At 48.1% G+C, this 25,497-nt stretch overlaps 1 protein-coding gene and 5 long non-coding RNA genes across 11 annotated transcripts; 2 read left to right on the top strand and 4 right to left on the bottom strand.

Moving 5' to 3' along the window:
- Positions 1 to 344: 344 nt before the first annotated feature.
- On the bottom strand, positions 345 to 25,000 carry LOC112241154 (E3 ubiquitin-protein ligase arih1). Of its 4 annotated transcripts, none has more exons than XM_042318036.1 (14): positions 24,541 to 24,998; positions 23,388 to 23,455; positions 22,822 to 22,966; positions 22,161 to 22,253; positions 21,773 to 21,828; positions 20,199 to 20,265; positions 19,825 to 19,931; positions 19,556 to 19,598; positions 16,044 to 16,115; positions 15,609 to 15,739; positions 13,502 to 13,565; positions 5,961 to 6,221; positions 5,001 to 5,113; positions 345 to 3,008 (listed from the first exon to the last, which is right to left on the bottom strand). In XM_042318036.1, exons 1-14 carry the CDS (start codon positions 24,814 to 24,816, stop codon positions 2,924 to 2,926), a joined length of 1,581 nt encoding a protein of 526 aa, XP_042173970.1. In that variant the 5' UTR covers positions 24,817 to 24,998; the 3' UTR covers positions 345 to 2,923. The 4 variants fall into 4 exon arrangements, with proteins under 4 accessions (XP_042173970.1, XP_042173969.1, XP_042173971.1 ...); XM_042318035.1 differs by having other exon boundaries at positions 5,961 to 6,254; positions 13,508 to 13,565; XM_042318037.1 differs by having other exon boundaries at positions 13,508 to 13,565.
- On the top strand, positions 16,387 to 16,780 carry LOC121845865. Its single transcript, XR_006082824.1, has 3 exons — positions 16,387 to 16,454; positions 16,642 to 16,677; positions 16,749 to 16,780. It is a non-coding gene; the product is annotated as an uncharacterized LOC121845865 (long non-coding RNA).
- Positions 16,521 to 16,811, bottom strand: LOC121845864. Its single transcript, XR_006082823.1, has 3 exons — positions 16,801 to 16,811; positions 16,627 to 16,693; positions 16,521 to 16,574 (listed from the first exon to the last, which is right to left on the bottom strand). It is a non-coding gene; the product is annotated as an uncharacterized LOC121845864 (long non-coding RNA).
- LOC121845862 lies at positions 16,980 to 17,662 on the bottom strand. The gene is made up of 3 exons (XR_006082821.1): positions 17,594 to 17,662; positions 17,047 to 17,231; positions 16,980 to 17,016 (listed from the first exon to the last, which is right to left on the bottom strand). It is a non-coding gene; the product is annotated as an uncharacterized LOC121845862 (long non-coding RNA).
- On the top strand, positions 18,006 to 19,076 carry LOC121845863. Its single transcript, XR_006082822.1, has 5 exons — positions 18,006 to 18,124; positions 18,332 to 18,403; positions 18,534 to 18,709; positions 18,910 to 19,017; positions 19,051 to 19,076. It is a non-coding gene; the product is annotated as an uncharacterized LOC121845863 (long non-coding RNA).
- Positions 18,549 to 19,435, bottom strand: LOC121845861. Of its 3 annotated transcripts, none has more exons than XR_006082818.1 (4): positions 19,388 to 19,435; positions 19,139 to 19,171; positions 18,926 to 19,066; positions 18,549 to 18,654 (listed from the first exon to the last, which is right to left on the bottom strand). It is a non-coding gene; the product is annotated as an uncharacterized LOC121845861 (long non-coding RNA). The 3 variants fall into 3 exon arrangements; XR_006082819.1 differs by having other exon boundaries at positions 19,421 to 19,435; XR_006082820.1 differs by having other exon boundaries at positions 19,385 to 19,405.
- Positions 25,001 to 25,497: the final 497 nt, after the last annotated feature.

The following is a 25,497-nucleotide window of genomic DNA, read 5'->3' as shown; positions in this document are numbered from 1 at the left end:
GGAGGCTGTAATCGCTGCCAAAGGTGCTTCAACAAAGTACTAAGAATAGGGTCTTAATACTTATTGTAAATGTGATTTCAGTTTATTTTTAATACATTTCTGAAAATGTCTAAAAACTAGTTTATGCTTTGTCATTATGGGGTATTGTGTATAGATTGAGGGGAGAAAAACAATTGACTACATTCTAAGGCTGTAACGTAACAAAATGTGGAAAAGGTCAAGGGGTATGAATGCACTGTGTTTATTGGTCTATGATATTTGATGCAGGTGGAATGTGAACAGGAGCCAAGTGTTCAAACGTTAATTATATTTGGTCTAAAAGAAACAAAATCGTATAACAAAAATTCCTTTTGAATGACATTTATTTAAATAGGACATTTTGTTTGTAAGAATGGTTATAATACATGAAAGCAACTGTGTCTGAACTTCCCTTTTCACAGAAAGTATCAGAAACAAAGAGATAAAAAATAGTATTTTCAGATGATTCACACTTTGGTGAAGAGAAATCTTTGTTTCCGTCTTGTCAGCCACATCAATGTCAAATGCCAGACTCTTGTATTTCTCGAGGGCTACAGTGCATTGAGAAATACCAACAAACACTGACTGAGGACAGCACTGCGACTAGTCCAGCCACTTCTCTGGGCTCGGGTTTGTCTCGTTTTGGACCTCGTAAGCTCGTATAAAACTGGAAAGTGTTATGAAGGTAAAATGGCATCATGTTACCATGTTGGTACAACCCAGGCTGCTTTCCAAATGACAACCTATCTCCTATAGGTGCTCCACTCCCCATTGGTCTGTGGTCAAAAGTAGTGCACTATATAGGGAATAGGGTGGCATTTCAGACTAGCAACCAGTGTAAACGCCACTCTCATAGTCTAGCCTAGATGCCAAAGCTTTACAACAACAGACATCTCAAAAACATCAGCGCTGCTTTATGCTCAGTCCTTATATATATATATTTTAAATGCAGTTGTCGGACAAGACCTGTTCCTCAAAGCCCACGAAGCAGTGTGTATAGCTCATCTGGATGGTGCTATCGAAAACCATACTCCTTTACACAACAGATAAAGAAAGGGGAGGGGTTATGGGGTACGTCTTGTCAGCCAGGTCTGTCACAGTTCCTACTTCTTTAGGGGACTAGGTCATGTAGTCATGCTGACTGACTCAAGTTTAAAACAGCCCTTTAAGGGAATTACATACCGCCTCCCAGGTTACCCACGGTGCCCTACCGCCTGCAAGGTTACCACGGTGCCCTACCGCCTGCCGGGTTACCACGGTGCCCTACCGCCTGCCGGGTTACCACGGTGCCCTACCGCCTGCCGGGTTACCACGGTGCCCTACCGCCTGCCAGGTTACCACGGTGCCCTACCGCCTGCCAGGTTACCACGGTGCCCTACCGCCTGCCAGGTTACCACGGTGCCCTACCGCCTGCCAGGTTACCACGGTGCCCTACCGCCTCCCAGGTTACCACGGTGCCCTACCGCCTGCCAGGTTACCACGGTGCCCTACCGCCTGCCAGGTTACCACGGTGCCCTACCGCCTGCCAGGTTACCACGGTGCCCTACCGCCTCCCAGGTTACCACGGTGCTCTACCGCCTGCCAGGTTACCAAGGTGCAAACAAAAAAACCATGAGGAAAAGCTCAAGTCTGAAAAAAGAAATACATTTGTTTATTTTTTTTTAATGAGTGAATGTCACTCAATTTGGCTCTCATGAAACAGTTGGTAGTGTGTTATCTGGAAATTACAACTTCTAAGGAGAAACAGGAGGAGGGGTGGTGATGGAAGAACAAGAGGGAAGGAGGGGGGGGGGTTAGAACAAACAGGACATTACCTTCATCCCAAACGGCACTCTATTCCCTATATAATGCATTACTATTGACCAGGGCCCATAGTGTACAATATAGATAATATGGAGCCACTTGGGACACAGCGAAGTCATTCTCTGTTCATTTCTCAAAACCCCCTCAGGTGCAATTAGCTGATAACTTCTGAAGGTTGCAAGGTCAATTCCAACTATGAATAAATCAATATATTACCTGAACTACAGTCTGGCTTGCTGTTAAAAAGAAGAAGAAGATGGCTTGTTCTTTAGTCTCATTCTCTCACCTAATGCTATCCTTTTAGGTGGATTTAGTTTTGTCAGAATTGCTTTCAAAAAGCTACTTACAACCCGGTCAGAGTTTCATCGCTCGTTCAACAGCTTCCAAACCCTCACCAAAGAATACATTTTTCTTTTAAAGCAGGAGCGAACTTGTCTTCTACACAGCAACTCTATTGAATATTTTTCAAAAAAAAAAAAAGAATAAATATTTTTCAAAAAAAAATAAAAAGACAAATGAAAGAAAACGGCCACACTTTGCTGTTCCATGCATATGCGTTATTTACAAACTGAAAAACACATTTCCTTTTTCCTGCACTCCCCAGGGTCTTTTCCCTCCTGTCAACCCACGTGGTTCAGCACCTTTACAATCAGCAAATCAACATTCAAAAAAAAAACCCTACATGTGATCTAACCACATTTAATGAACATGGCTTGAACACAAACCCATGTCCCACACAAGGGTACTTTAAAAGTCAACAGATAAAATACATCACTGGGAAACTGAACAGTGGGTGGGGGCGGGGGGGGAATGATGTTACTATAGCGACCAATTGAGAGAAGCGGGGGGAGTTCTTTTTTTTTTGTCCTCACAATCCAATCTGCTACAAACAATACTGTTGTACGATTAATGTTTGAAATATTCTACTTTTTTTAAATTATTTTTTATTATTTTGATATAATTTATTTTAAACTTTTTCCATTAAACAAAACCCAAGAGGAGGAGAAAAAAAATGCAATATTGGGAAGATCAGCAACAACCTGCCCCCGTGGCATTGCATCAGCGCTCTAGTCTGTAGAGGTTTCTCTTTTAGTAAAGAGTCTTAATCTTCTATGTATTCCCAGAGGTCCTTCTCATAGCCCTCATGCACATGTTGCAGCAGCACCCGACGCCGACTCTCACAGTATCTGGAGGACAGGAAACAGGAAACAGTGAGGAGAGGAAGGCTCATTTTAAAAATCAGTCTGGTCTCATTCTGATATTTTTTTTATTTTACCTTTATTTAAAAAGGCAAATCAGTTAAGAACAAATTCTTATTTCCAATGACGGCCTAGGAACAGTGGGGTTAACTGCCTGTTCAGGGGCAGAACAACAGATTTGTACCTTGTCAGCTCAGGGGTTTGAACTTGCAACCTTCCGGTTACTAGTCCAACGCTCTAACCACTAGGCTACCCTGCTGTAGCTACCTATAATGCTGTAGCGTAGCCAACTAATCCACATTTGGCTTTGACAACAGAGACAAATAAAACGGAACAAGAGACCATTTCTGATTAAATGAATCGCTGATCAATGACACCAGCCTCATAGTAGACATATTTACAATCCTCCTCCCAACATTGCCATTGAAATGTCATAGTACAAAAAGACAAATCTGGTATCATTTCATAGATACACTGATCTATTAAATCATCTATCCTGTTACAGACCAACCTGTCGTAATAAAGACATCTATATCACGTATAGAACTCACCTGTACTTCCTGTCGTAATAAAGACATCTATACCAGGTATAGAACTCACCTGTACTTCCTGTCATAATAAAGACATCTATACCAGGTATAGAACTCAGCTGTACTTCCTGTCATAATAAAGACATCTATATCACGTATAGAACTCAGCTGTACTTCCTGTCATAATAAAAGACATCTATACCAGGTATAGAACTCAGCTGTACTTCCTGTCATAATAAAAGACATCTATACCAGGTATAGAACTCAGCTGTACTTCCTGTCGTAATAAAGACATCTATATCACGTATAGAACTCACCTGTACTTCCTGTCATAATAAAAGACATCTATACCAGGTATAGAACTCAGCTGTACTTCCTGTCATAATAAAGACATCTATACCAGGTATAGAACTCAGCTGTACTTCCTGTCATAATAAAGACATCTATACCAGGTATAGAACTCAGCTGTACTTCCTGTCATAATAAAGACATCTATACCAGGTATAGAACTCACCTGTACTTCCTGTCATAATAAAAGACATCTATACCAGGTATAGAACTCAGCTGTACTTCCTGTCATAATAAAGACATCTATATCACGTATAGAACTCACCTGTACTTCCTGTCATAATAAAAGACATCTATACCAGGTATAGAACTCAGCTGTACTTCCTGTCATAATAAAGACATCTATACCAGGTATAGAACTCAGCTGTACTTCCTGTCATAATAAAGACATCTATACCAGGTATAGAACTCAGCTGTACTTCCTGTCATAATAAAGACATCTATACCAGGTATAGAACTCAGCTGTACTTCCTGTCATAATAAAGACATCTATACCAGGTATAGAACTCAGCTGTACTTCCTGTCATAATAAAGACATCTATACCAGGTATAGAACTCAGCTGTACTTCCTGTCGTAATAAAGACATCTATACCAGGTATAGAACTCACCTGTACTTCCTGTCATAATAAAAGACATCTATACCAGGTATAGAACTCAGCTGTACTTCCTGTCATAATAAAGACATCTATACCAGGTATAGAACTCAGCTGTACTTCCTGTCATAATAAAAGACCTCTATACCAGGTATAGAACTCAGCTGTACTTCCTGTCATAATAAAGACATCTATACCAGGTATAGAACTCAGCTGTACTTCCTGTCATAATAAAGACATCTATATCACGTATAGAACTCACCTGTACTTCCTGTCATAATAAAAGACATCTATACCAGGTATAGAACTCACCTGTACTTCCTGTCATAATAAAAGACATCTATACCAGGTATAGAACTCAGCTGTACTTCCTGTCGTAATAAAGACATCTATACCAGGTATAGAACTCAGCTGTACTTCCTGTCATAATAAAGACATCTATACCAGGTATAGAACTCACCTGTACTTCCTGTCATAATAAAGACATCTATTCCAGGTTTGAACTCACCTGTACTTGTCCTGTACTTTCTGTTTGATGTCCTGCAGAGAGTCCTGGGAGATGTCCCGCTCCAGATATCCAGACAGAACCTCCGTAGCGTTCTCCAAGTCAGCCTGATTGTTCTAAAAGAGGACCGCTTGGGTTCAGTCATAGTATATACACTGAATGTACAAAACATTAAGAACACCTGCTCTTTCTGTGACATGCTGACCAGGCGAAAGATTGTCAGTGTAGATGAAGGGGAGAAGTCTTGAGACATGGATTGTGAAATGTCTTGAGACATTTAAGACTTGAGACATGGATTGTGTGTATGTGTGCAATTGAGTGTGAATGAGAAATACTAAATAGGTACGTGCCTTTGAACGGGGTATGGTAGTAGGTGCCATGCGCACCAGTTTGAGTGTGTCAAGAACTGCAATGCTGCTGGGTTTCGTAAACTCTGTGTATAGTATAGGGCCACTACTTTAGAGAGGAGACCTTGACTTGTAGCCCTCACTTCTCTACCCCCCCTCTCCCTTCTCTACCCCCCCCTCTCCCTTCTCTACTCCCCCTCTCCCTTCTCTACCCCCCTCCCTTCTCTACTCCCCCTCTCCCTTCTCTACCCCCCTCCCTTCTCTACCCCCCCCTCCCTTCTCTACTCCCCCTCTCCCTTCTCTACCCCCCCCCCCTTCTCTACTCCCCCTCTCTACCCCCTCTCCCTTCTCTACTCCCCCTCTCTACCCCCTCTCCCTTCTCTACTCCCCCCCCTCTCCCTTCTCTACTCCCCCTCTCCCTTCTCCCTTCTCTACTCCCCCTCTCCCGTCTCTACTCCCCCTCTCCCTTCTCTACCCTCCCTCACCTCAAAGATGGTAGAAGGGTTTGGGTTAGGACTATAGCTGTAAAGTTACCAAAAAGATGATGGACTGGTTGTTCTTTTTCAGGTAGAAGGTTTTGAGTAGAAGGGTTAGGACTCTAGCTGTGAAAAGTTACCTCAAAGATGATGGACTGGTTGTTCTTCTTGAGGTAGAAGGCGAAGACGTAGGTGAACATGAGTGTGGAGCGACACTGACACAGCACGTCCACGGCCTTCTTCAGGAACTGCACCTCGATCCAGGACATGTTGTGATGCTGCATCTCCTCCATCTTGGCCTTGACCCCGGCGTACAACTTGTGCTCGAAGCGCAGCGACTGCATGTGGTTCATGTAACGGTTGCAGTAGAACAGGTACCTCTGCAGGGCTGCCCTGGACCGCTGGAGGAGGAGGAGGAGGGACAACGCCTGGCTCTTAAAATTAGAACAATCATCAAGCCTGGGTGAATATGTTTATCATTATACATGCTCGTCATCACTAGTATAACCACTACTAGCATAACCACCGCCACTAGCATAACCACCGCCACCACCACCGCTACTAGCATAACCACCGCCACCACCGCTACTAGCATAACCACCGCCACTAGCATAACCACCGCCACCACCACCGCTACTAGCATAACCACCGCCACCACCGCCACCACTAGCATAACCACCGCCACCACTAGCATAACCACCGCCACCACTAGCATAACCACCGCCACTAGCATAACCACCGCCACCACCGCTACTAGCATAACCACCGCCACCACCGCTACTAGCATAACCACCACCACCACCGCTACTAGCATAACCACCGCTACTAGCATAACCACCGGCACCACCGCTACTAGCATAACCACTGCCACTAGCATAACCACCGCCACTAGCATAACCACCGCCACTAGCATAACCACCGCCACTAGCATAACCACCGCCACTAGCATAACCACCGCCACTAGCATAACCACCGCCACCACCGCCACCACTGCCACTAGCATAACCACCCCTACTAGCATAACCACCGCTAGCAGCACAACAACCACCACCACTAGCAGCACAACCACCACCACCACTAGCAGCACAACCACCACCACCACTAGCAGCACAACCACCACCACCACTAGCAGCACACCCACCCACCCACCACCACCACCACTAGCAGCACACCCACCACTAGCAGCACACCCACCCACCCACCACCACCACCACTAGCAGCACACCCACCACCACCACTAGCAGCACACCCACCACCACTAGAAGCACACCCACCACCACTAGCAGCACACCCACCACCACTAGCAGCACACCCACCACTAGCAGCACACCCACCACTAGCAGCACAACCACCACTAGCAGCACACCCACCCACCCACCACCACCACCACTAGCAGCACACCCACCACCACCACTAGCAGCACACCCACCACCACTAGCAGCACACCCACCACCACTAGCAGCACACCCACCACTAGCAGCACACCCACCCACCCACCACCATTAGCAGCACACCCACCACCAGCAGCACACCCACCCACCAGCAGCACACCCACCCACCACCAGCAGCACACCCACCCACCACCCACAACTAGCAGCACACCCACCCACCACCCACAACTAGCAGCACACCCACCCACCACCCACAACTAGCAGCACACCCACCCACCACCCACTACTAGCAGCACACCCACCCACCACCCACAACTAGCAGCACACCCACCCACCACCCACCACTAGCAGCACACCCACCCACCACCCACCACTAGCAGCACACCCACCCACCACCCACCACTAGCAGCACACCCACCCACCACCCACCACTAGCAGCACACCCACCCACCACCCACCACTAGCAGCACACCCACCCACCACCCACCACTAGCAGCACACCCACCCACCACCCACCACTAGCAGCACACCCACCCACCACCCACCACTAGCAGCACACCCACCCACCACCCACCACTAGCAGCACACCCACCCACCACCCACCACTAGCAGCACACCCACCCACCACCCACCACTAGCAGCACACCCACCCACCACCCACCACTAGCAGCACACCCACCCACCACCCACCACTAGCAGCACACCCACCCACCACCACTAGCAGCACACCCACCCACCACCACTAGCAGCACACCCACCCACCACCACTAGCAGCACACCCACCCACCACCACTAGCAGCACACCCACCCACCACCACTAGCAGCACACCCACCCACCACCACTAGCAGCACACCCACCCACCCACCACTAGTACACCATAACTGGCATCACTAGCACACCCAAAACTAGTAGCACAACCACCACTAGAACACCATAACTAGCAGCACACCCACCACTACTAGCAGCAAACCCACCACCACTAGCAGCACACCCACCACTAGCAGCACACCCACCACCAGCAGCACACCCACCACCAGCAGCACACCCACCCACCACCACTAGCAGCACACCCACCCACCACCACTAGCAGCACACCCACCCACCCACAACTAGCAGCACACCCACCCACCACCCACAACTAGCAGCACACCCACCCACCACCCACAACTAGCAGCACACCCACCCACCACCCACAACTAGCAGCACACCCACCCACCACCCACAACTAGCAGCACACCCACCCACCCACCACCCACCACTAGCAGCACACCCACCCACCACTAGCAGCACACCCACCCACCACTAGCAGCACACCCACCCACCACCCACCACTAGCAGCACACCCACCCACCACCCACCACTAGCAGCACACCCACCCACCACCCACCACTAGCAGCACACCCACCCACCACCCACCACTAGCAGCACACCCACCCACCGCCCACCACTAGCAGCACACCCACCCACCGCCCACCACTAGCAGCACACCCACCCACCACCACTAGCAGCACACCCACCCACCACCACTAGCAGCACACCCACCCACCACCACTAGCAGCACACCCACCCACCACCACTAGCAGCACACCCACCCACCACCACTAGCAGCACACCCACCCACCACCACTAGCAGCACACCCACCCACCACTAGTACACCATAACTGGCATCACTAGCACACCCAAAACTAGTAGCACAACCACCACTAGAACACCATAACTAGCAGCACCACCACCACTAGAACACAGTAACTAGCAGCAGCACCACCACTAGAACACAGTAACTAGCAGCACCACCACCACTAGAACACAATAACTAGCAGCACCACCACCACCAGCACACCATAACTAGCACAGCAGACAGTTGAAGTCTTAAGTTTACATACACTTAGGTTGGAGTCAATAAAACTAGTTTTTCAACCACTCCACAAATTTCTTGTTAAACTATAGTTTTGGCAAGTTTGTTACGAAATCTACTGTGTGCCTGACAAGTAATTTTTCCAACAGTTGTTTACAGACACATTATTTAACTTATAATTCACTGTATCACAATTCCAGTGGGTCAGAAGTTTACATACACTAAGTTGACTGTGACTTTAAACAGCTTGGAAAATTCCAGAAAATGTCCCGGCTTTAGAAGCTTCTGATAGGCTAATTGACATCATTTGAGTCAATTGGAGCTGTACTTGTGGATGTATTTCAAGGCCTACCTTCAAACTCAGTGCTTCTTTGCTTGACATCATGGGAAACTCAAAATAAATCAGCCAAGACCTCATAAAATAATATCAGCCAAGACCTCAACAAAAATTCTAGATCTCCACAAGTCTGATTCATCCTTGGAAACAATTTCCAAACACCTTAAGGTGCCGCGTTCATCTGTACAAACAATAGTACGCAAGTATAAACACCATGGGACCACTCAGCCGTCATAGTGCTCACGAAGGAGACGCGTTCTGTCTCCTAGAGATGAACGTACTTTGGTGCGAAACATGCAAATCAATCCCAGAACAACAGCAAAGGACCTTGTGAAGATGCTGGAGGAAACGGGTACAAAAGTATTTATGTCCACAGTAAAACGAGTCCTATATCGACATAACCTGAAAGGCCTCTCAGCAAGGAAGAAGCCACTGCTCCAAAATCACCACTATAAAAAAAGCCAGACTACGGTTTGCAACTGCACATGGGGACAAAGACCGTACTTTTTGGAGAAATGTCCTCTGGTCTGATGAAACAAAAATAGAACTGTTTGGCCATAATGACCATTGTTTTGTTTGGAGGAAAAAGGGGAGGCTTGCTAGCTGAAGAACACCATCCCAACCTTAAGGCACGGGGTGGCAGCATCATGTTGTGGGGGTGCTTTGCTGCAGGAGGGACTGGTGCACTTCACACAATAGATAGCATCATGAGGGAGGAAAATTATTTGGATATATTGAAGCAACATCTCAAGACATCAGTCAGGAAGTTAAAGCTTGGGTCTTCCAAATGGACAAAGACCCTAAGCATACTTCCAAAGCTGTGGCAAAGCTGCCCACCCACCACTACAAGTATAACCACTAGCCCACCCACCCACCACTAGCCCACCCACCACTACAAGTATAACCACTAGCCCACCCACCCACCACTACAAGTATAACCACTAGCCCACCCACCCACCACTAGCCCACCCACCACTACAAGTATAACCACTAGCCCACCCACCCACCACTAGCCCACCCACCACTACAAGTATAACCACTAGCCCACCCACCCACCACTAGCCCACCCACCACTACAAGTATAACCACTAGCCCACCCACCCACCACTAGCCCACCCACCACTACAAGTATAACCACTAGCCCACCCACCCACCACTAGCCACCCACCACTACAAGTATAACCACTAGCCCACCCACCACTACTAGTATAACCACTAGCCCACCCACCACTAGTATAACCACTAGCACAACCCCCCACCACTAGTACAACCACCACCAGTACGCCATAACAGGCATAACCACCAGTATGCCATAACCACCAGTACCCAATAACAGCCATAACCACCAGTATGCCATCACAGGCATAACCACCATAACAGGCATAACCACCAGTACCCAATAACAGGCATAACCACCAGTACCCAATAACAGGCATAACCACCAGTACCCAATAACAGGCATAACCACCAGTATGCCATCACAGGCATAACCACCAGTATGCCATCACAGGCATAACCACCAGTACGCCATCACAGGCATAACCACCAGTATGCCATCACAGGCATAACCACCAGTATGCCATCACAGGCATAACCACCAGTATGCCATCACAGGCATAACCACCAGTATGCCATCACAGGCATAACCACCAGTACGCCATCACAGACATAACCACCAGTACGCCATAACCACCAGTACGCCGTAACAGGCATAACCACCAGTACGCCGTAACAGGCATAACCACCAGTACGCCATCACCACCAGTATGCCATCACAGGCATAACCACCAGTACCCCATAACAGGCATAACCACCAGTACGCCATAACAGGCATAACCACCAGTACCCCCGTAACAGCCATAACCACCAGTACCCAATTACAGGCATAACCACCAGTACCCAATTACAGGCATAACCACCAGTATGCCAATAACAGGCATAACCACCAGTATGCCATAACCACCAGTACCCCATAACAGGCATAACCACCAGTATGCCATAACCACCAGTATGCCATAACAGGCATAACCACCAGTATGCCATAACCACCAGTACCCCATAACAGGCATAACCACCAGTATGCCATAACCACCAGTATGCCATAACAGGCATAACCACCAGTATGCCATAACAGGCATAACCACCAGTATGCCATAACCACCAGTACCCAATAACAGGCATAACCACCATTATAAACTGGGTGGTTCGAGCCCTGAATGCTGATTGGCTGACAGCCGTGGTATACCACGAGTTTGACTAAACATCTATTTTTACTGCTCTAATTACATTGGTAACCCATTTATAATAGCAATAAGGCACCTCGGGGGGTGAGGTATAGTGCCAACATACCACGGCTAAGGGCTGTGTCCAGGCACTCGCGTTGCATTATGCCTATGGACAGTCCCTAGCCGTGGTATATTAGCCATATACCACACCACATTAGCCATATACCACACATATACCCACTCTGGCCTTATTGCTTAAGTACACCATCACTAGCATAGCCACCACTAGTACACCATCACTAGCATAGCCACCACTATACCGCCACCAGCATAGCCACCACCACACCGTCACTAGCATAGCCATCACTAAACCGTCACTAGCATAGCCACCACTCGTACACCATCACAAACATAGCCACCACCACTAGCATAGCCACCACTACACCATCACTAGTATAGCCACCACCACACTGCCACCAGCATAGCCACCATCACTAGCATAGCCACCACTAGTACACCATCACAAGCATAGCCACCACCACTAGCATAGCCACCACCACACCGTCACTAGCATAGCCACCACCACACCGTCACTAGCATAGCCACCACCACACCGTCACTAGCATAGCCACCACTACACCGCCACCAGCATAACCACCACTCGTACACCATCACAAGCATAGCCACCACCACTAGCATAGCCACCACCACACCGTCACTAGCATAGCCACCACCACACCGTCACTAGCATAGCCACCACCACACCGTCACCAGCATAGCCACCATCACTAGCATAGCCACCACTAGTACACCATCACAAGCATAGCCACCACCACTAGCATAGCCACCACCACACCGTCACTAGCATAGCCACCACCACACCGTCACTAGCATAGCCACCACCACACCGTCACTAGCATAGCCACCACCACACCGTCACTAGCATAGCCACCACCACACCGTCACTAGCATAGCCACCACTACACCGCCACCAGCATAACCACCACTACACCGCCACCAGCATAGCCACCACTAGCATAGCCACCCGCATAGCCACCACTAGCATAGCCACCACTACACCGCCACCACTAGCATAGCCACCACTACACCGCCACCACTAGCATAGCCACCACTACACCGCCACCACTACACCGCCACCAGCATAGCCACCACGACACCGCCACCAGCATAGCCACCACGACACCGCCACCAGCATAGCCACCACTACACCGCCACCAGCATAGCCACCACTACACCGCCACCAGCATAACCACCACGACACCGCCACCAGCATAGCCACCACTACACCGCCACCAGCATAGCCACCACTAGCATAGCCACCCGCATAGCCACCACTAGCATAGCCACCACTAGCATAGCCACCACTACACCGCCACCAGCATAGCCACCACTAGCATAGCCACCACTACACCGCCACCAGCATAACCACCACTACACCGCCACCAGCATAGCCACCACTACACCGCCACCAGCATAGCCACCACTAGCATAGCCACCACTAGCATAGCCACCACTACACCGCCACCAGCATAGCCACCACTACACCGCCACCAGCATAGCCACCACTAGCATAGCCACCACTACACCGCCACCAGCATAACCACCACTACACCGCCACCAGCATAGCCACCACTACACCGCCACCAGCATAACCACCACGACACCGCCACCAGCATAGCCACCACTACACCGCCACCAGCATAGCCACCACTAGCATAACCACCACTACACCATCACTGAACTGTTGTGGGAATGAGGAAATATGTCATTATACATGATGGTCAACAAAGACCAGGACTGTGTTGTGATTCTAGTCTACAGTGAGGAACACTAAAGACACCATGACTCACTGTTACCTCTTGGGCGTCCCTCGCTGCCTTGGCATCATCCTCATTGTAGCGGTTGCAGTTGTACCTACAATAAACACAGAGCTAGGAATTAGTGAGAGGAGAAAAAAAACCACACAAAAATTTTAGTCCCAATATACACTGCTCAAAAAAATAAAGGGAACACTTAAACACAATGTAACTCCAAGTCAATCACACTTCTGTGAAATCAAACTGTCCACTTAGGAAGCAACACTGATTGACAATGAATTTCACATGCTGTTGTGCAAATGGAATAGACAACAGGTGGAAATTATAGGCAATTAGCAAGACACCCCCAATAAAGGAGTGGTTCTGCAGGTGGTGACCACAGACCACTTCTCAGTTCCTATGCTTCCTGGCTGATGTTTTGGTCACTTTTGAATGCTGGCGGTGCTTTCACTCTAGTGGTAGCATGAGACGGAGTCTACAACCCACACAAGTGGCTCAGGAAGTGCAGCTCATCAATGCGAGCTGTGGCAAGAAGGTTTGCTGTGTCTGTCAGCGTAGTGTCCAGAGCATGGAGGCGCTACCAGGAGACAGGCCAGTACATCAGGAGACGTGGAGGAGGCCGTAGGAGGGCAACAACCCAGCAGCAGGACCGCTACCTCCGCCTTTGTGCAAGGAGGAGCACTGCCAGAGCCCTGCAAAATGACCTCCAGCAGGACACAAATGTGCATGTGTCTGCTCAAACGGTCAGAAACAGACTCCATGAGGGTGGTATGAGGGCCCGACGTCCACACAGCCCAACACCGTGCAGGACGTTTGGCATTTGCCAGAGAACACCAAGATTGGCAAATTCGCCACTGGCACCCTGTGCTCTTCACAGATGCAAGCAGGTTCACACTGAGCACATGTGACAGACGTGACAGTCTGGAGATGCCGTGGAGAACGTTCTGCTGCCTGCAACATCCTCCAGCATGACCGGTTTGGCGGTGGGTCAGTCATGGTGTGGGGTGGCATTTCTTTGGCATCTCCATGTGCTCGCCAGAGGTAGCCTGACTGCCATTAGGTACCGAGATGAGATCCTCAGACCCCTTGTGAGACCATATACTGGTGTGGTTAGCCCTGGGTTCCTCCTAATGCAGAACAATGCTAGACCTCATGTGGCTGGAGGCCACACACACTACTGAGCCTCATTTTGACTTGTTTTAAGGACATTACATCAAAGTTGGATCAGCCTGTAGTGTGGTTTTCCACTTTAATTTTGAGTGTGACTCCAAATCCAGACCTCCATGGGTTGATAAATTTGATTTCCATTGATAATTTTTGTGTGATTTTGTTGTCAGCACATTCAACTATGTAAAGAAAAAAGTATTTAATAAGAATATTTCATTCATTCAGATCTAGGATGTGTTATTTTAGTGTTCCCTTTATTTTTTTGAGCAGTGTATATAGAGTACTGCACACACTACAATTGCTTATATACATACATACACGCACACACACAGTTGAAGTCGCATACCCCCTAGCCTCTAACCCATACCCCCTAGCCTATAACCCCCACCACTACACCTGCTCCACGGCTGCCCAAGTAAGGCAGACCCCCCCCCCGCTCCAACCTGTATGTGTCTTTCTGGGGTGTTGGGATAAAGCAGAAGGACAATAATGGAATCTAAAAGGGATACTTCTGAATGTTGGCAGTGAGGTCATTAATCAACTTCCCCCCAGAGTCAGATGAACTCGCCGATACCCTTTTTATGTTTCTGTGGCCAGTATGAAGGAAGTTAGAGGTAGTTTCATGAGCCAATGCTAACTAGCATTAGCACAATGACTGCAAGTCTATGGGTATCTTACTAGCATGCTAGCAGATTTTTTAAATATTTTTTTTTACCTTTATTTAACCAGGCAAGTCAGTTAAGAACAAATTCTTATTTTCAAGGACGGTCTAGGAACAGTGGGTTAACTGCCTGTTCAGGGGCAGAACGACAGATTTGTAGAACGACAGATTGTCAGCTCAGGGATTTGAACTTGCAACCTTCCGGTTACTAGTCCAACGCTCTAACCACTAGGCTACCCTGCCGCCCAGATACCCATAGACTTCCAGTAAAATAGCACTAGTCTGTAGGAGGTAGATCCCCCCCCCACCCACCAGGCAGAGCCGTGTGGTTCCCAGGGCCCCAGGCAGACCCAGCAGAACTCGGCCTTGCAGCTCTGGTTCCGACACACCATGTGGTTGCAGCCGCCGTCCTTCTCAATGGTCACGTGGCATTTGGGGCACTCCTGAGGGACAGATGGACAAGCAGAGATGGGGCTCAGTAACAGTCCATCGTTCGCACAGCGGCAGCACTATAGAGCAACATGTAAGAGCCAGTTTCCCTGACACAGATTAAGCCTAGAATATCCACCAAGAATGCTTTTTAGTCCAGGAATAAGGCGTAATCTGTGTCTGGGGGAAACCAGTCCTAAAATGCTTAATAAAGAGATCCTCAAAATACAAATCCACCTGGTTTCGTGGGAAGGACACACAAGTGATCCATAAAAAAACAGACCAGGATTGTATTTAGAGCTAAGCCTTTTTAAATACCCTTGTATTGGCTGCGATCCAGTTAGACGTCTCGCTGTCATCGTCACACTTCTTGATCCATTTCCTCAACCACTGAAAGATTACAACAAAGAGATTCAATACAACAAGTTCAAAGTCACCAATCTTCGTTTGATAATGTAACTATATTACAGTATAACTATGTTAATGTCAGGGGACCTCTGTCCCAAGCACACTTTACCACTAACTACAAATGTGTAGACTAGGGGCCAGTCTAGAACCAACCCATTGGTCATTAGTGGAGAGAACTGAAAGGATAAGCAATATGGTGACCATTCTACCTATCCTGGTAGGGGACAAGGTGAAGCTACCACCACCTATCCAAGGTGAAGCTACCACCACCTCCTAGGGGACAAGGTGAAGCTACCACCACCTATCCTGTCAGGGGACAAGGTGAAGCTACCACCACCTATCCTGGGGGACAAGGTGAAGCTACCACCACCTACCAGGGGACAAGGTGAAGCTACCACCACCTATCCTATCAGGGACAAGGTGAAGCTACCACCACCTATCCTGTCAGGGGACAAGGTGAAGCTAACCTACCACCACAAGGTGAAGCTACCACCTGTCAGGGGACAAGGTGAAGCTACCACCACCTATCCTATCAGGGGACAAGGTGAAGCTACCACCACCTACAAGGTGAAGCTACCACCACCTATCCAGGGGACAAGGTGTACAGGGGACAAGGTGAAGCTACCACCACCTATCCTATCAGGGGACAAGGTGAAGCTACCACCACCTATCCTACCACAAGGTGAAGCTACCACCACCTATCCTATCAGGGGACAAGGTGAAGCTAAGCTACCACCACCTATCCTATCAGGGGACAAGGTGAAGCTACCACCACCTATCCTATCAGGGGACAAGGTGAAGCTACCACCACCTATCCTATCAGGGGACAAGGTGAAGCTACCACCACCTATCCTATCAGGGGACAAGGTGAAGCTACCACCACCTATCCTATCAGGGGGTGAAGCTACACCACCTATCCTGTCAGGGGACAAGGTGAAGCTACCACCACCTATCCTATCAGGGGACAAGGTGAAGCTACCACCACCTATCCTATCAGGGGACAAGGTGAAGCTACCACCACCTATCCTATCAGGGGACAAGGTGAAGCTACCACCACCTATCCTATCAGGGGACAAGGTGAAGCTACCACCACCTATCCTATCAGGGGACAAGGAAGCTACCACCACCTACCTACCAAGGTGAAGCCCACCACCTATCCTATCAGGGGACAAGGTGAAGCTACCACCACCTATCCTACCTATCCTATCAGGGACAAGACAAGGGGACAAGGTGAAGCTACCACCACCTATCCTATCAGGGGACAAGGTGAAGCTACCACCACCTATCCTGTCAGGGGACAAGGGCTACCACCACCTATCCTATCAGGGGACAAGGTGAAGCTACCACCACCTATCCTATCAGGGGACAAGGTGAAGCTACCACCACCTACCTATCCAAGGTGAAGCTACCACCACCTATCCTATCAGGGACAAGGTGAAGCTACCACCACCACCACCTACCTATCAGGGGACAAGGTGAAGCTACCACCACCTATCCTATCAGGGGACAAGGTGAAGCTACCACCACCTATCCTATCAGGGGACAAGGTGAAGCCCACCACCTATCCTATCAGGGGACAAGGTGAAGCTACCACCACCTATCCTATCAGGGGACAAGGTGAAGCTACCACCACCTATCCTATCAGGGGACAAGGTGAAGCTACCACCACCTATCCTAGGGGACAAGGTGAAGCTGGGGACAAGGTGAAGCTACCACCACCTATCCTGTCAGGGGACAAGGTGAAGCTACCACCACCTATCCTGTCAGGGGACAAGGTGAAGCTACCACCACCTATCCTATCAGGGGACAAGGTGAAGCTACCACCACCTATCCTATCAGGGGACAAGGTGAAGCTACCACCACCTATCCTATCAGGGGACAAGGTGAAGCTACCACCACCTATCCTATCAGGGGACAAGGTGAAGCTACCACCACCTATCCTATCAGGGGACAAGGTGAAGCTACCACCACCTATCCTGTCAGGGGACAAGGTGAAGCTACCACCATCCTATCAGGGGACAAGGTGAAGCTACCACCACCTCACCACCACCTATCCTATCAGGGGACAAGGGGACACCACCTAGGGGACAAGCTACCACCACCTATCCTATCAGGGGACAAGGTGAAGCTACCACCACCCTAGGGGACAAGGTGAAGCCTACCAGGGGACAAGGTGAAGCACCACCTACCACCACAAGGTGAAGCTACCACCACCTATCCTATCAGGGGACAAGGTGAAGCTACCACCACCTATCCTGTCAGGGGACAAGGTGAAGCTACCCACCTATCCTATCAGGGGACAAGGTGAAGCTACCACCACCCACCTATCCTGAAGCTACCACCACCTATCCTATCAGGGGACAAGGTGAAGCTACCACCACCTATCCTATCAGGGACAAGGTGAAGCTACCACCACCTATCCTATCAGGGGACAAGGTGAAGCTACCACCACCTATCCTATCAGGGGACAAGGTGAAGCTACCACCACCTATCCTATCAGGGGACAAGGTGAAGCTACCACCTATCCTACAGGGGACAAGGTGAAGCTACCACCACCTATCCTATCAGGGGACAAGGTATCCTATCAGGGGACAAGGTGAAGCTACCACCACCTATCCAAGGTAAGCTCAGGGGGGACAAGGTGAAGCTACCACCACCTATCCTATCAGGGGACAAGGTGAAGCTACCACCACCTATCCTGTCAGGGGACAAGGTGAAGCTACCACCACCTATCCTATCAGGGGACAAGGTGAAGCTACCACCACCTACCACCAAGGTGAAGCTACCACCACCTATCCTATCAGGGGACAAGGTGAAGCTACCACCACCTATCCTATCAGGGGACAAGGTGAAGCTACCACCACCTATCCTATCAGGGGACAAGGTGAAGCTACCACCTATCCTGTCAGGGGACAAGGTGAAGCTACCACCACCTATCCTACCTGAAGCTACCACCTATCCTAGGGGACAAGGTGAAGCTAACCACCTATCCTATCTACCACCACCTATCCTATCAGGGGACAAGGTGAAGCTACCACCTATCACCAGGGGACAAGGTGAAGCTACCACCACCTATCCTAGGGGACAAGGTGAAGCTACCACCACCTATCCTATCCTATCAGGGGACAAGGTGAAGCTACCACCACCTATCCTATCAGGGGACAAGGTGAAGCTACCACCACCTATCCTATCAGGGGACAAGGAGAAGCTACCACCACCTATCCTATCAGGGGACAAGGTGAAGCTACCACCACCTATCCTATCAGGGGACAAGGTGAAGCTACCACCACCTATCCTATCAGATCTACAGTACATGAAATGTATATGGGGTAAGGGTTAGAGTTGTTTTTGTGGACTGCGTCTGACCACTATTACATTACCACTGACAGGGAGGGTTGAATTTAGACTCCGTTGTGACATACCTTACACTTGACGGGATCATGCCAGTTCTCGCCACAGTTGAAGCTGCAATGAATTGGGTTGAAATAAAGATCCACATGTAACCATTAAAATCAATGCCTTTTTTTAAATAGGATTCCATTTGTGTGACAACAGTGTGTTAATAAAACCAAGATGTCTTCTGTGTGAGTATTAGTGGTAGATGGTCTTTTACATACCAGAGAACGTGTGATGTACAAAAAACAAAACTAATAAGCAGGGAATGTAAGTCACAGTATGGCTTGTCTCTTACCAGAACTGCCGGCCACATGTGCATCTCACAGGCTTAGCATCTGGGTACTGGACTTTGACTACGTGATGACAGTCTGGCGCTGGGCACCATTTTAACAGTCGATTGCACTGAGGACGAGAGGACAGGAGTATAAGAAGCGGGATACAAGCAGAAGGAATACATGCCAATCCTCTTCTCCCAAACAAGCAAGATTATCTAACATCTGAAGAACAGATTCAATATTCTCACAGCTAGGCTTACATGGAAAACAGCTACATTGTATTTTAGAGTACAGACATCTCCATATAAAGCACAAGATGCTGTGTGTGTGTGTGTGTGTGTGTGTATGTATATATATATATATAAAAATCAATGAAGAACATTACACATCTTACCTCTACAAAACTATTGGTAATCAAATGTTGGTACTTCAACTTCACCTTGGACTCTGTGATCAGTCTCCTATAGGAAAATCATTTGGTTTTCAAATGATAATTAAAATGTAGTGGATTTGAACAAATACAACAAAACAAAAATATGTGATTTATAAATTCATCTGCTACTCTACATCTTCAACTCTCACGTGTGGAACTAGCAGCGCGTGGAACTAGCAGCGTGCGGAACTAGCAGCGTGTGGAACTAGCAGCGTGTGGAACTAGCAGCGTGTGGAACTAGCAGCGTGTGGAACAAGCAGCGCGTAGAACTAGGCAGCGCGTAGAACTAGCAGCGCGTGGAACTAGCAGCGCGTAGAACTAGCAGCGTGCAGAACTAGCAGCGTGCAGAACTAGCAGCAGAACTAGCAGCGCGTAGAACTAGCAGCGCTTAGAACTAGCAGCGTGTGGAACTAGCAGCGCGTGGAACTAGCAGCGCGTAGAACTAGCAGCGTGTGGAACTAGCAGCGTGTGGAACTAGCAGCGTGTGGAACTAGCAGCGTGTGGAACTAGCAGCGTGTGGAACTAGCAGCGTGTGGAACTAGCAGCGTGTGGAACTAGCAGCGTGTGGAACTAGCAGCGTGTGGAACTAGCAGCGCGCAGAACTAGCAGCGTGTGGAACTAGCAGCGCGTGGAACTAGCAGCGCGTGGAACTAGCAGCGTGCTAGCAACGAACAGCAGAACTAGCAGCGCGCAGAACTAGCAGCGTGCGGAACTAGCAGCGTGTGGAACTAGCAGCGCGTGGAACTAGAACTAGCAGCGCGTGGAACTAGCAGCGCAGCGTGAAACTAGCAGCGCGTGAACTAGCAGCAGCGTGTGGAACTAGCAGCGTGTGGAACTAGCAGCGTGTGGAACTAGCAGCGTAGCAGCGTGGAACTAGCAGCGCGTGGAACTAGCAGCGCGTGAACTAGCGGAACTAGCAGCGTGCGGAACTAGCAGCGCTAGCAGCGAACTAGCAGCGCGTGAACTAGCAGCGTGTGGAACTAGCAGCGCGTGTGAACTAGCAGCGTGTGGAACTAGCAGCGCGTGTAGCTAGCAGCGTGGAACTAGCAGCGTGAACTAGCAGCGTGTGAACTAGCAGCGTGTGGAACTAGCAGCGCGCAGCGTATAACTAGCAGCGTGCGGACTAGCAGCGCGCGGAACTAGCAGCGCGGAACTAGCAATGTGTAGAACTAGCAGCGTGCGGAACTAGCAGCGTGCGGAACTAGCAGCGTGTGGAACTAGCAGCGTGCGGAACTAGCAGCGTGTAGAACTAGCAGCGTGTATGTAATGTTGAAACATAATAAATATAAAAGGCTTTACTGTCACAGAGCGGATAGATGCAGTGAAATGTGTTTGTTTTTTTACAGGGTCCTCCATAGCAGGAAGGAGCCCCTGGAGCAAATCGGGGTTAAGTGTCTTGCTCAAGGGCACAGACAGATTTCTCATCTTGACGGCGCGGGTATTTGGAAACCAGCAACCTTTCAGTGACTGTCCCAACGCTGTAACCACTAGTCTACCTGCTGTGGAATGTAAAGCGACAGCGACGTAACACTTACATGACTGTGTTGTCGTCCACCAATATATCACAGCTGTGAGCAGGGCAGGAAATTGTCTTTTTTTGTTTGTTTTTTAAGGAAAGAGAAAGGAAACATGGTGAGATTTTTTCACATCTCAACAAAAAGCCCAATGATTGCTTTTCCTGTGTGAGAATAAGAGTTTACAGTCCATGGTAACGGTACATACATACATGCTGTGTGTATGAATGTATGTATGTATGAATAAGCGCTTGGTCAAAGGTCATTGTTTTAACGTTTTGTCTGTGCTATTGCATTGCTTTCTTCTTGACTACTTCCTGCTGACCTCTTGCCAGGCCCCGCCCACCAAGGGTTTCTTACCATAAGGCTCTTTTCTCTGGTTAAACAAACAGGTGTTTGTGATGCTTACCTGTCCCATCCCCTCCTCAATGATTTTGGTAGTCAAGTAGTCACCCCAACACTGCATGCAGAACTTGTGTCCACACTCCAGGCCAGTGAAGTACTGTGGGAGAGGAAGATGAAGTTTCAGTCATAGAGGCTAGGGGGTATGGGTAAGAGGCTAGGGGGTATGGGTTAGAGGCTGAGAGTTAGAGGCTAGAGGCTAGGGGGGTTAGAGGCTAGGGGGTATGGGTTAGAGGCTAGGGGGTATGGGTTAGAGGCTAGGGGGGGTATGGGTTAGAGGCTAGGGGTATGGGTTAGAGGCTAGGGGGTATGGGTTAGAGGCTAGGGGGTATGGGTTAGAGGCTAGGGGGTATGGGTTAGAGGCTAGGGGGTATGGGTTAGCGGGTAAGAGGCTAGGGAGTAAGGGTAAGAGGCTAGGGGCTAAGGGTTAGTGGCTAGGGGGTAAGGGTTAGCGGGTTAGAGTCTAGGGGGTAAGGGTATGAGGCTAGGGGGTAAGGGTTAGAGGCTGGTTAGAGGCTAGGGGGTGTCTCCCTTCATAACACTGACTGACTGAGTTTGGGTAGTTCAGGTAGGAGATCTGACTTGGCATGTCCTGATCCTTTCAGATGTACACTACTGCCTAGTGGATAGGGAGTTGTGCATCTCTCCCTTCAGAGTAGGGTACTGACCGAGTTTGGGTAGTTCAGGTAGCAGATCTGACAGGGAAGATCCTGAGCAGAGGACCTCGTGTTCATCAGCCGTGTCCTCGACTTCTTACTGGGGTTGATGACATGGCATTCCGAGAACAATTTGTCAAGGTTCCCATCAAAATATCTAGTGAGAGAAGACATGTCATCACTGGCTGGGAAACACGCTACTTTAATTGGCTGGTGTATTATTCACTAGAATAAGGTCTTTAGGTCATGCTAGAACAAACGGTTACATAGAAAGGCAATAAGTCATAGCCAAACTAGAGCACCAAGACAAAGGTGAAACCTGTGCCAGATCTCGGGACTTTTAACTATTGGACATAGCGCAAATGGAGCATTAAAAAGGGTCTGCAGGGAAATTGGTAAACAGACAATTAATTTGATCAATTCAATTTCCTTGTGTAATGCTGTCTATTCATATTTAATACCAGACCATATGGCCCTTCAACAGACCACCTAACCTAACACAATGATGGCACTAATAGAGACAAGAAGATGACACTGTTTTTACAACAAATCATACAAGAGCCAATGGCACGACTAACCTTTCCATCAGTTTCTCTTTGTCCCAATTGAAGTGACTAAGAAGTATTCTTGTTATCGTTGCAGGGTTCTAGAGAAGAGTAACAAAAAAAATGAGGAGGCAAAAATACACATTTTATATGGCCTCCGGGAAAGCTTCATAACTTGTATTAAAAGACAGCCACTCAACTAGCTAGCTATTTAGCATTGGATTATAATACACTAACCGGTAACTAGCAGTACGGTCATGTCAGTTACACGGACAAAATAAGGCTATTATTGTTCAAAATGTGTCTAATAATAGGATTTATAAAAAAATAAAAATAAAAATGTGCAATTCATTGCAGACAAACTCAGTGGCTGACAGAAGTGGGAATCAAGGTTCGGCCATGTTGTTTCAGGCGCACAGGCCTCAAAAAAAAACCAGACAGTGGAAAGTAAAGATAAGCAAAGAGAGCTAGTTGATAATCCAGGTGAAACTATGGACACACAGGGGGGCTGATAGGATTTCAACAAAAAAACAAACTAAAATAGCTCAGTAACGTTTAGCTACTTTCGCCATTTTGATGCCATGATAGTAGACAAATACTGTTGATGACAGTGTTGTAATAGCTACGTTGTAGGCAACAGGGGAAATGACAAAGATGACTAGCCAAACTAGTTAGGTTTTCTGGCTGGGTCTAATAGTTATTATTATTATTATTATTGTTTTTTAACTTCATCTTACTGTAGCTAGTTGGGTCAGCATCTTGGCACAGTTGACAACTCACTTATATCTCGTTGAACCAGGCGCACTAGTCATTCAAGAGATATAACATGATGTTATTGGTTTGTTAGCTAAACCTTCATTGACTAAACTAAAGAGAAAACAATTTAGTCAGCTTCCCTAGCAAGACAGAGACCATTCATTTAGTTAGCTGGTTAGCTACAGTAACAGTTTGTTGAAATGAGTAATTTAGCTACAGTACCTAAACTAAGGTAACGTTACTAACGTTAGTTTGTAACTAGTTAGGTAAGGTTGGCTAACAAACAGGCTAACATACATTGAGGCTTTACAGTCACCTACGATTGTTTGTGATGGACAGTAAAACTAACCCGATAAATTATTAGCTGTTTACGTTTTTACAATTTGCGGCCTACCGAGACCCAACATCCTCGGCCTTTCCTTCACCTCACCTGGATGACATCATTGACCTCCCTGATACACTCGACCATATGCTGAAGGATCTGTTCGGCAGTCAAAACCTCGAACCGATAATCCTCTTCGTCTTGACCGGGCCCTAGGCCACTGCCTCCGGTCTCCCCACATTCATCTCGTTCTCCACCGGCCACAACAGGATCATCCAACTCCACTTCCAGGGTGTCGTCTTCGGGATCCTCCTCGGCGCTGTCTTCGCTGCATTCCTCTTCCTCCTCGTCGAATTCATAATTGTACCCTTCGTCTGAGTCCATTACTCGGTTTAACTTGATATTGTGACAAGGTATGATACCAAACGCTAGATACTAGGATGTGTACAGGCCGCGATGAAAACAAGAGACGAAATATTTCGAAAGAGGAAAAATATTTCCAGAGAGAGAGAGAGAGAGAGTAGCTACAACAACATGAGCGCAGCTGCCGCTGGACCAACAAAGAGATGCGGCGTCATACGGACCGACGCGTTACGTCAAAAAAATAATATAAGGAAAGGATTGTCCAGGCAAGAAATATGTACAAACTCATCAAACTCATCAAAGATCACTGATATTTATTTGTTGAAGACAGCAATGGAATGTTTTAACAAATGATTACACATATATATCTATATATATATATATATAAGGCTGACATTCACCGTTGTGTTGTTTTTTTCTCTAGTGAATTTGACCTTCTTTTAAATGAGCCTAATCCTTCATGATAAATAATTCAACAAACATTGGTTATTTATATTCCTGTGTAGGACATTGTGTACTATGGACACAAGAATCCTATGGCCACATTACCCCCCCCCCAAAAAAAAAAAATACAGTATTGGCATACCCATTACAATCAATGGATACATTGTCGTTTTAATACATTTAGTTTTGTATCATATTGTAATGCTGTAGCCAATCACATTATATCACATGTAAGTGCATGAGACAACATTATATAGG

This window comes from Oncorhynchus tshawytscha, unplaced genomic scaffold (genome assembly GCF_018296145.1).
Source record: "Oncorhynchus tshawytscha isolate Ot180627B unplaced genomic scaffold, Otsh_v2.0 Un_contig_4866_pilon_pilon, whole genome shotgun sequence".
In the NCBI taxonomy this organism is placed as follows: Eukaryota; Metazoa; Chordata; class Actinopteri; order Salmoniformes; family Salmonidae; genus Oncorhynchus; species Oncorhynchus tshawytscha.
The sequence above is the reverse complement of the archived record's forward strand: the minus strand, read 5'-3'. Positions and strand labels throughout refer to the sequence as shown.